At 43.9% G+C, this 12,416-nt stretch overlaps 1 protein-coding gene across 1 annotated transcript in view; it reads left to right on the top strand.

Moving 5' to 3' along the window:
- The first annotated feature begins 3,346 nt into the window (after positions 1-3,346).
- LOC124719050 overlaps positions 3,347-12,416 on the top strand; it is an 89,683-nt gene continuing 80,613 nt past the window's right edge. The window contains exon 1 of the mRNA XM_047244721.1: positions 3,347-3,462. Coding sequence (XP_047100677.1) covers positions 3,379-3,462 — 84 coding nt within the window. The 5' untranslated portion in view covers positions 3,347-3,378. The remainder of the gene's footprint in view (positions 3,463-12,416) is intronic.

The following is a 12,416-nucleotide window of genomic DNA, read 5'->3' on the forward strand; positions in this document are numbered from 1 at the left end:
TGTTGAAGCTGCATGGGCAGCTGTACCTGTACACGCCATCCAAGCTCTGTTTGACTCAATGCCTAGGCGTATCAAGGCCGTTATTAAGGCCAGAGGTGGTTGTTCTGGGTACTGATTTCTCAGGATCTATGCACCCAAATTGCGTGAAAATGAAATCACATGTCAGTTCTAGTATAATATATTTGTCCAATGAATACCCGTTTCTCATCTGCATTTCTTCTTGGTGTAGCAATTTTAATGGCCAGTAGTGTATTTAGAACCGCGAGTAATGCTTCGAAATGGTCGGAAGCAGTGTCGAAGTGCGATGAAAATACATACAAACATTGACAATAATCTTACGAGCGTATTATGTAAATGCGTCCATTATTTTTGAGAAATGGGCCGTGACTTTATGACCGCCCTGGATTATAGACTCAGAATCACCTTGACGGCGCCATACGGCACTGAGTAACGGGTGCCCGTCTCGCTTTTTAAAATCAGTTTATTTTCTGCGAGTGTCTTCACACACGTCTCGCCTCTTCAGGACTTACTCAGTACTCGCCTCTTCTACTTTCTACTTAAGCGTGGAAACTGAATTAGTCATGGAATCCCATACAGTGACAGACTGCACATCTGATGCAACGGAGTCACCATCGTAATTTTAACCAGGTGTTACATGCAAGATATTTTGTTCGATCCATCTGCGCAATATTCATAGATAAATGTTAAACTAACCCATTTGAACAGTTCGACAGCAAAATACCGGGTAGTTCAAGAGCGATAGTAAGCATTTTAGGAAGTGATAGTCTAGAATAACTTCGCTACGTGTCACATGTGTGTAATTTTTATTAACTACAGAGATACATGTCAGTAGAACTAAATTTACATTTTGCGTGTCAATACTCCTGTTGCTGTCATTTACCGATTCTTACGCTATATGATCAAAAGTAACCGGACACCCACGAAAAAATACGTTTTTCATATTAAGTCCAGTGTGCTGCCACCTACTGCCAGGTACTCCATATCAGCGACCTCAGTAGTCATTAGGCATCGTGAGAGAGCAGAATGGGGCGCTCCGCAGAACTCACAGACTTAGAACGTGGTCAGGTGACTGGGTGTCACTTGCGTCATACGGCTGTACGCGGGATTTCCACAGTCCTAAACATCCCTAGGTCCACTGTTTCCGATGTGATACTGAAGTGGAAACGTGAAGGGACACGTACAGGACAAAAGCGTACAGGCCGACCTAGTCTGTTGACTGACGGAGACCGCCGACAGTTTGAAGAGGGTCATAACGTGTAATAGGCAGACGTCTATCCAGGTCATCAAACGGGAATTTTAAACTGCATCAGGATCCACTGCAAGTACTATGACAGTTAGGCGGGAGGTGAGAAAACTTGGATTTCGTGGTCGAGCGGCTGCTCATAAGCCACACATCACGCCTGTAAATGCCAAACGACGCCTCGATTGTTGTAAGAAGCGTAAACATTGGACGATTGAACAGTGGAAAGCTGGCCGGTGTGGCCGAGTGGTTCTAGGCGCAACAGTCTGGAGCCGCGCGACCGCTACGGTCGCAGGTTCGAATCCTGCCTCGGGCATGGATGTGTGTGATGTCTTTAGGTTAGTTAGGTTTAAGTAGTTCTAAGTTCTAGGTGTCTGATGTCCTCAGAAGTTAAGTCCCATAGCGCCATTTGAACTGTTTGAAAATTCGGTGGTGTTATGATGTGGTTGTGTTTTTGATGGAGGGGCTTGCAACCCTTGTTGTTTTGCGTGGCATTATCACAAGACAAGCTATACTGATATTTTAAGCACCCTCTTGCTTCTCACTTTTCAGGGATGGAGACTGCATCTTTCAGCACGATCGAGCACCATAATGGACGGCCCTGTAATACACTGGCCTTCGCAGAGTCCTGAGCTGAATCCTTTATAACACCTTTAGGATGTTTTGAAACGCCGACTTCGTGCCAGGCCTCACCGTCCGATATGGATACCTCTCCTCAGTGCAGAATGCACTGCCATTCTCCAAGAAACCTTCCAGCACGTGATTGAACGTATGCCTGCGAGAGTGGAAACTGCTATCAAGGCTAAGGGTGGGCCAACATCATACCGATGGAGAGCGCCACGAACTTGTCATTTTCATGCAATTTTGTCATATGATGACATGATGGAGACCGTGGCTGTTGTTTGAAGACAAATGTTGATGGTGTTAGGACAGCAACCAGCCACAAATTTACTTTCAGTTCCTTTATTTATTCAAAGGAAACCGTTACCGGTTTCGAATCGTTGTGATTCATCCTCAGACGGTTTACACGCTTTCTTTATGACGTTTGGTGTGTTTTTATAGATTAATTGTCCTAAAATATAAATAAAACATAATTATAAACACGCCGCACACATATGGTTGCGTTACAGATTTTCGTTCCATGTGACTTACGTGAAGCGTCGGTTTCGAGTGTTTGTTTTCATAACATTCGTCCAACCGATGTAAATGCATTCCCACTGCATCTTCGTTGTTCCACACGTAAATAGTACTCACTCTACACTTTAGATTTCTCGCTGAGATCATTTCAACCACGCACCACATGTTTTGATACATATAAAGAGCTTACAAACATATGAGTATCACAGATGCTATGATATATCGTAACATTTGACGTGTGCAACAACGAAGATGCAGTGGGAATGCATTTACATCGGTTGGACGAATGTTATGAAAACAAACACACGAAACCGACGTTTCACGTAAGTCACATGGAACGAAAATCTGTAACGCAACCATCTGTGCGTGGCGTGTTTATAATTATGTTTTATTTATATTTTAGGACAATTAATCCATAAAACACACCAAATGTCATAAAGAAAGCGTGTAAACCGTCTGAGGATGAATCACAACGATTCGAAACCGGTAACGGTTTCCTTTGAATAATTAAAGGAACTGAAAGTAAATTTGTGGCTGGTTGCTGTCCTAACACCAACAACATTTGTCATTTTCAGCCAGGTGTCCGGAACCTTTGATCACACACTGTATCTAGGAAACTGTTAGCAACAGGGCATGCCCCCCTACGAGGTTTTTTGCTAGAAATGGGCGCTCCTGTCGTATGCACGAGCTTTACTCCCGAGACCTCTTGCATCAGCGTTGTGGGGGTCCGGTCCCGGCGTGACGTCACAAGTGCGACGTGGAAGGCGGGCTACGCACAATAATACACACACCCCGGTCCGTCGTTGCATCAGCCAGCCCGCACTCGCCCGTCCACCGGCCAATGGCGCGCTGCCACGTCACGGGGACGCGCTCGGGGGTGGCTGGGAGCGCGCGGGAGCGGCGGCAGTCTAGCCTCGACTGCGGCCGAGAGCAGACGTCGCGCCCGAGAGTGCAGCCAGGTGGCCAGTCTACGCCGTACTATGAGCGACCGGCGCGTGGCTCTCGCCATGGCCCTGCTGCACCTGCTTCTAGCCAGCGCGCCCCCGTCGGCGGACGCCTCGCTGGTCAGTACTCGCGCTGGCCAGTCTCCCTCTCACGGACAGCACGGCGTGAGGCGCCCGCCCCGGCTCGAACTAGCACGGCGTAGCCGCTCTCTCGCTGGCAAAGTCACGCCACCTAAACACGGGCGCCGTCACTTTCGAGCCGGGCACGCTGCCAGCGGCGTGTGTTTATTTCCGCGTGTGGGCAACCGGCAGGCGCGACCGCGCTCACACACTGAGAGCTGACCTTGAGAAACTGCGGCGGCTACCGCTTCGCCCCCTTGCCTCACGCTGTGTTGTCTATGGGATGCGAGCCGCGCCGCTACGATAATAATACGGTCCTTGTTTACTCATTTCCACTCTACACCTGACTTGCTCCACAGCGTTCAGTTTCTATTGTTATGTTATGTTAACCGGGGAACTAGAAACGACGGAGAGACTCCGTCCCCGCCGCAGCCGCAGTGGTCCACAACCCCACGACGACTGCCTCAGTCCACCCCTCCCCCGCCCCACACCGAACCTAGGGTTTCCTCCAGAAACCTGCTGATTTTCTTTCACCTAAAAATAAAACTGTCCTGTCTGTGAACTCTCTAATATCCAAAGTTATTAGACGAATTTCCATGAGGGTTTCACAGGTTACTTGAGCGTAGGTTGGGCCAATATACAGGCTTTATTTGATCAAAAGCGGATTGAGGGGAAAAATGTAATACAGAAATTAAATGAAACAACAAGTTCACTGTTACCAGTCACCGTTTTATTTATTTCCACGACGCGTTTCGAAGGTTTAAACCTCCATCATCGGGTGGATTTACATTAGTAAGTATTACATTTGTGTGTGTGTCGTAACACAACACTCCATCATCGGGTGTCGTAACACAAGACACACACACAAATGTAATACTTACTAATGTAAATCCACCCGATGATGGAGGTTTAAACCTTCGAAACGCGTCGTGGAAATAAATAAAACGGTGACTGGTAACAGTGAACTTGTTGTTTCATTTAATGTCAGTAACAGTCACGGTAAAGCCTAACCTAAAAATGTTCTTATTTAAAGGTAATATAAAATGCTCAGCTTAGTAGCTCGCATGTTACCTCATTCAGGGCATGGTACACCAAAGAATCCGTTGTATGAAATAACACGCACGTTTCTTTTGTGCGTAGTGGACCCCCCAGGGAAAGTCTCACACCAGACGAGTGTAACCCATATGTTTGCGTGGTAGAGTAATGGTGGTGTACGCGTACCTGGAGAACTTGTTTGCGCAGCAATCGCCGACATAGTGTAGCTGAGGCGGAATAAGGGGAACCAGCCCGCATTCGCCGAGGCAGATCGAAGACCGCCTAAAAATCATCCACAGACTGGCCGGCTCTCCGGACCTCAACACAAATCCGCCGGGCGGATTCGTGCCGGGGACCAGGCGCTCCTTCCCGCCGCGAAAGCCGTGCTTTAGACCGCACGGTCAACCGGGCGGGCAGTTTTATTGTTGCTCCACATGGGTACAATCCGACGTACCTTTTAAAATCAAATGGTTCTGAGCACTATGGGACTTAACATGTAAGGTCATCAGTCCCCTAGAACTTAGAACTACTTAAACCTAACTAACCTAAGGACATCACACACATCCATGCCCGAGGCAGGATTCGAACCTGCGACCGTAGCAGTCTCGAGGTTCCGGACTGTAGCGCCTACGGGTTCGATTCCCGGCAGGGTCAGGGATTTTCTCTGCCTCGTGATGGCTGGGTGTTGTGTGCTGTCCTTAGGTTAGTTAGGTTTAAGTAGTTCTAAGTTCTAGGGGACTTATGACCACAGCAGTTGAGTCCCATAGTGCTCAGAGCCATTTGAACCATTTTTGTAGCGCCTAGAACCGCTCGGCCACCCCGGCCCGCTACGTTTTAAACAAATCTCTCTTTGTCTCTCCTTGCAGACATTCAACATTTCCTAAACGCGCATCTAATATGAAGCAGAAGCTAGATGACTCAGCAAAGCGTCGCAAAAGTTGAGAGAGTTCTGTCGGAATTCGTTAAAAAGTGGATGGCTTTCCTCCAGAGAGCTGCTGATTTTCTTTCACCTAAAAATAAAACTATGAAACTGTCCTGTCTGTGAACTGTCCAATGTCCAAAATTATTAGACGAATTTCCATGAGGGTTTCACAGGTTACTTGAGCGTAGGTTGGGCCAACATACAGGCTTTATTTCATCAAAAGCGGATTGAGGGGAAAAATGCAATACAAAATGCTCAACTTAGTAGCTCGCATGTTACCTCAGTCATGGCATGGTACCCCAAAGAACTATTAGATGGCGCTGTTAGTTTCCTTTACATCAGTGACAGAAGTGTTTTCCGAAGTTTATGCTTGCGATTACAAACTGACATTGAATTTATTTTGCTAGGGTATAGAAATTTATTGAATTCGCTTCCTGTGTTACAAGCTAGACGAAATTGCTTTGCTTGTTCGAATGGTTTCATTTATATTTGGCTTCCTTGTTAGGAAAAACGAATTTATTGAAAAAGTGGTGCTATAAGTGTTTCGTTTTTACCCACTGTGGTATGGAATCCTAGAAATCTGTGGTATGCTATGGCCCTTCTTTAACTTCCGTCGCGAAGCACGTCCGTATAGCTAGTTTCCGAAATAATTATCTAAAGCGCAAGTTACTACGAAAGGTTTAGAAAATTTCACCAGTTATTACCTACAATGTTGCTATTTAGTACATACTTCTTTCAGAATCTTTTGTATGAAATAACACGTACGTTTCTTTTGTGGGTAGTTATACAAAAGCGCACTACGACATGTCCCCCCGTCGGAGGTTCGAGTCCCCTCCGGGCGTGGGTGTGTGTGTTGTCCTTAGCGTAAGTTAGATTAAGTCGTGCGTAAGCCTAGGGACCGATGACCTCAGCAGTTTGGTCCCATAGTCCTTACCACATATTTCCACTACGACTGGGGCGCGTACAAAATAGTGGATATAATCGTTGCTTCGACCGAAACGTGCAGGAAGTAATGAAACAGGATGACATGACTGCGTTCTACGCAGCATCGAGGCTGCCTCAAACCGAAATCAGATCAAAGGGCTAATACAGCCAGTACTAGATTAGAAACGTCTTAACTCTACAGTCATAAGTAACCATTGAAATCTCGGACGAGGAACTCAGAACGTTCCTCCTATTATTCTGTGCACTTATCGTAATTACCGTTTCGCACACCTGCTGTCACCAATGCTTGCATAGCTTAAACTACTGTTGAGGAAAAGTCGTTTATACGAACCAGATACGCCGCGGCAGCATTCGAAAGATCGAAGGCCAGAACAATAAGTAGAGGAAATTGTCGGAATAATGGGGTCTTATTCGCTAAGAAATTAATTCCTAAAAGCAGTGAACGCGATTTCAGATAACCTGCGTCTTCATGTGCTGTCTTCTTGCATGTTTACATTCATCGCTTGGAATAGTAAGTCTATTCGACAGGCGTCAGTATGTCACCAGCGTTTCCACCACGTGGGCGAGTGTTTATACGTGCGTATTTCAGCACAAGACGGAAAGTGTTCACGACTATAAGACTTCGCGGAACAGATTTTCTGAAGCTATCAAACCAGCTACTCATCTGTTTACCAAGCATACTACCTGTATACTGATGCGAATACCTCACCTATATTTAATAGTCTCTTGCGTTTTTCTATGGTTACCTCACCGGTTTTCCTTACCTCTCATACCATGAAGACATACGAATTCTTGATATTTCGTGTTAGTCTCTACTATGCCAGTTTGATAATGGTATTGCCTCAATGTGTATTGTCCTTTCTCTCTACATAATAGCGACTATTATGTGTAAGGTCTGCTTTGATACTAATTACGCAGATATTGTCTGCCTTGGGTTATTGCGTCTGCTCGGTTTTCGCCCAGAGAAGTCAAGGTTTTTTACCTATGGTAATCTCGGCTTCAACGTATTAGAGAAAGGTTTTGAGGGGGAGCATAATACGCATGTGATTTTGCGCGCCGGCAGCTGTGACCGAGCGATTCTAGGCGCTTCAGTCCGGAACCGCTCTGCTGCTACGGTCGCAGGTTCGAATCCTGCCTCGGGCATGGATGTGTGTGATGTCCTTAGGTTAGTTAGGTTTAAGTAGTTCTACGTCTGGGGGACTGATGACCTTAAATATTAAGTCCCATAGTGCTTAGAGCCATTTGCACAATTTGATTTCACACATTTCCTTTGTCCTCTCAAAAAATTAGTGTTATTTGTTTGTTGTCAATGTATGTCTACTGTAGGCTCAAGTGAATATTGGAAAAGAATTTCTTTGTAAGGAGTAAAACGGCAAACAAATAGCTATCTCGATTAAGACAGCCACGTGCCATTCTGCAGAGGTAATATAATTGTCCTAACTGCATCTCACTTCCCTGACTGCTGACAGAGCAGTCACCATGACTGTTTCCATATATTTATTAGGACAGCTTCATGAAAGTTCGTAGAGTTTGTAACTACTTAGCGTGCTCTTCGGTAGCTCTGGCGGAAACTTGATATGACCTAAATCAGTATCTTCTCCTCACGCTGTACATTTAAATTCAGATATGCAGTGCTGTCGCACATACTTGATGACTGGCGTTACGACATGGCTACCATGGTACCTTGTTGACTGAATATGAAGGGCTTATTTCAATAGTGGTACAAGTCCATTTTTGTTCATTCTGAGATTCCTAAAGTTAAATGAGCGCTGAAAAATCTGCAGTTGAGATACCAGAAATATGGCTTCTTGCTAGAGATGAACCTTTCTTTCTGTTTGTTTGGATCATTAATTTCAGAAGCGTTATAGACAGAAAAGTGGAGGTAATGGACTTGTACCACTATTGAAATAAGCCCTTCATATATCACAAGATGCCAGACACCTTCTGTCAATATCAGTTAATACGTAAAACTTCGAACCTAAGCGAATGTATTCATTCAAACACCTGGCTGCTAGTTTAGCACTTTCACTGGCTGATATGACCACGCGACACACAGATTCAATCACACCCACACTTAGAAAACAAACACTACAATAAATCATATGAGAGATAAAATACGCTGCTGTAGTGATATTTACTGTCAATTAAGAGTAAGGTGTGAAAACTAGATTTATAGGAGAATTTCTCAAACATGTTTTCCGGAATGGTTACACAGAGAATAAGTGAACAGAATAGTTTTACTTACATGTGTTGGCAGATCAATGTAGCAAAAGTTGCGATCAATCGTAATAACGAAGTATTAGTGTGTGTCGCATATGGCGATCTAAATCCTAACAGTAGTTAGATTAATCGTAATACTAATACATAAACATAGTGAGAGTTAGTGGCATCTCTAAGTAATCTCAACTTGAACAGCTGGCAACCATACGAAAGTTGTCCGTTACTCTTCGAAACAAGACCTAGGACAGCCGCTTTGGCCGAGCGGTTCTAGGCGCTTCAGTCCGGAACCGAGCTGTTGCTACGGTCACAGGTTCGAATCCTGCCTCGGGCATGGATGTGTGTGATGATGCCCTTAGGTTAGTTAGGTTTAAGTAGTTCTAAGTCTAGGTGACTGATGACCTCAGATGTTAAGGCCGGTATTACACTATCAAATTTCTTTGTCCAATATCTTTGTCAAAGATATTTGATAGTGTAATAGGGGCTTTGTCAAATGTCGTCCAATATTTGATCAAATCTAGGGCCTCGCTGTATATTTGATCAAAGAAACCGCTTGTCTTCTGTTCACTGCAATGTGACATGTTACCACATGGAGCGCTAGCATCGCTGCAGCGTTCTGTCGTCTGTAGTGTTTTTATAACCATTGCCGGTAAATACAATTTGTGTGTGCCGACAACTACAAAATTAATAGAGATGTCTGAAGATGATGAGGCGCTTTACAACGTGAGGCACCCTGAATACAAAAATAGATTAAGAAGATTGGAGACCTAACCTAACATAACATAACCCTCTCCTGCAGCGAGGAATCGGAGTGTTAACAGTGAGCCTGTCTTCTGAAGATGTAGCAGTTCTTAAGTGAATATTGTGCTTTGTGATATGAGGACACACTTCACTGAGCACATACAGAAATGTATGCTCGTCCATTCTTAAGTAATTGATGTATGACTTGACTTGACGTCTTCCACTGTAAGCTCACGTAACAAGTTTTGTTGAATGCTTTTATCGTGTCGTCATAAAACCCACGGCTTCACCCAGATTAGATTAGTTTTTCGTTCCACAGATCCGTGCTGAGGAGATCCTCGTGGATGTGGAACATGTCAATTTTTTTTAAAAGCTGAAATAACAATACTAATAGTATGAATAAATACAATACATCATTTGTTTCTATTAAAACTTTCGCCAATGGAGTAGAAGGAGTTGGCCAGTAGTAAGTCTTTCAGGCTCCTTTTAAACTGATCTTTATTTCTAACTAAATTTTTTATGTTTCCTGGCAAATTATTGAAGATGAGTGTTCCTGAGTAGTGGACCCCTTTTTGAACTAAAGTAAGTGCTTTTAAGTCCTTGTGCTGATCATTTTTGTTCCTGGTATTGTATGTATGAACTGAGTTGTTTGTTGGAAAAAGAGATATATTATTGACGACAAATTTCATTAAGAAGTAAATATACTGAGAGGCAGTAGTTAGTATACCCAGTTCTTTGAAGAGGTTTCTGCAGGAGGTCCGTGAATTTACTCCACAAATAATACATATTACACGCTTTTGGACCTTGAAAACTTTTGTTTGACTTCAAGATTTACCCCAAAATATTATCCCATATGACATTATGGAATGAAAGTACGCAAGCTTTTTCATTTTTATGTTGCCTATGTCTGCTAACACTCGAATTGCAAATACAGATTTGTTAAGGCCTTTCTGCTGTTCTGTGGTGTGCTCCTCCCAACTGAATTTATTATCAAGTTGTAATCCCAGGACTTTTAAGACTGTCAACCTCGTATGTATGGTTCCATTTTTTCCCCCCACTTCTTTTCCGCATGTGCACACAATGCAATTGGAGTACGTAGAACTGCTGCGATTAATAACAAGTTGTTGTCAGCCATCTTGAACTTTGACGAAAAATTTGATGACAGTGTAATACCCCTTGTAGCGCTACGTCAAAGATCTTTTTGCCAGCCGAAGTGGCCGTGCGGTTAAAGGCGCTGCAGCCTGGAACCGCAAGACCGCTACGATCGCAGGTTCGAATCCTGCCTCGGGCATGGATGTTTGTGATGTCCTTAGGTTAGTTAGGTTTAACTAGTTCTAAGTTCTAGGGGACTAATGACCTCAGCAGTTGAGTCCCATAGTGCTTAGAGCCATTCGAACCATTCAAAGATCTTTGTCAAATATATTGGACGGAATATTGGATCACATCTTTGATCAAATCTTTGACAAAGAAATTTGATTGTGTAATACCGGCCTAAAGTCCCATAGTGCTTACGAGCCATTTGAACAAGACCCACCTTTAATTCTGTTTATCTGAGGCAGTTGCTATAATCTCATCTGTAGCTCACACAAATCGTTTTTCAAAAATAATTCTCGTAACATCGAGGTGTGGCAGAAAAGAAAGAAGATATTACTCGCTCTGTAAACTCTGAGGTAATAGACAACTCGGATTATATCATCCGATGGTTCTCACTGTGAGGGAAAATTTGGCCCTACGGAACTTGATGTGTAAATAAATAAATTAACAACGCAACTGACCTTCGGATTAACATATAACACTGTTGCTTACTTCTTAAAAGAATTACTTTCACTGTCTATATATTCGTCTCAGTACACCTTTTATTAGGATAACGATTCTTTTGTTACGTAATACAAAGATGGAGTCAGGTTTGAAGTCAGAGATTATTTATTCTCTCTCGTGATCAGACGCTCTGCTGTTTAGATACCGCTGATCTGCTGTAAGATGGCGGTGACAATCTTAATAATTATTAAAACAATGACCAAACTTGATGAAAAGATTTATGGCTACCTCGTCACGTCTATTAACGGCAGAACACACAAAAAGACATAAACTTTAACATTTTTGAGCTGGATATGTGAATGTATCCCACCGTTTTAGCAACTGATACACAGATCACGAATGCTCTTTAACAATGCCAGCATCTTAATTGCCTATTAAATATATAGCCGTCCGTTTGTTATTACACTCAAAACAAAAGGGTGGGAGCTTAGCTTCCACCCTTCTAAACGCAGTTTTGTGCGAAGTAGGTGCACGTTCAGTGTACAGAATGACTTCAGTCAAATTTCCACTCGTCAGTAACGCCAAACAACAAAGACCTCGCAGGTTCGAATCCTACCTCGGACATGGATGTGTGTGATGTCCTTAGGTTAGTTAGGTTTAAGTAGTTCTAAGTTCTAGGGGACTGATGACCTCAGATGGTAAGTCCCATAGTGCTCAGAGCCATTTGAACCATTTTGAACAACAAAGACCACACAATCTCTAGCGTCTATCACGAGAATTTGGCTAGTATTGTCCAAACTGTTCCGTATTTGCACACTACTAAAAAAATGGCTCGGAGCACTATGGGACTTAACTACTGTGGTCATCAGTCCCCTAGAACTCAGAACTACCTAAACCTAACTAACCTAAGGACATCACACACATCCATGCCCGAGGCAGGATTCGAACCTGCGACCGTAGCAGTCGCGCGGTTCCGGACTGCGCGCCTAGAACCGCTAGACCAACGCGGCCGGCTGCACACTACTAAAACACAAACTAACAAACTGTTCTCAAGAATTTTCCATAGTCACAACTCACGTATCTCCGTCCCTTCCTAGAACTACCCCTCGTCAGTTGTGTCATTTTCATTCGTCAAACTTTTAGAGAGATGTCGTTTTCTCTGCTAGTCCTAGACTTCCAGACATCACAGGTACATTGCGAACAATATTACGACTGAAAAATATAACATCTGTTTACATAACAAGTTCTCGTTAATTGTTAGTAAACGTGAATCGCAGCCGGCCAGTGTGACCGAGCGGTTCTAGGCGCTTCAGTCTGTGAATCGCAGCCGGCCAGT

Source organism: Schistocerca piceifrons, chromosome 10, assembly GCF_021461385.2.
Source record: "Schistocerca piceifrons isolate TAMUIC-IGC-003096 chromosome 10, iqSchPice1.1, whole genome shotgun sequence".
Taxonomy (NCBI): Eukaryota; Metazoa; Arthropoda; class Insecta; order Orthoptera; family Acrididae; genus Schistocerca; species Schistocerca piceifrons.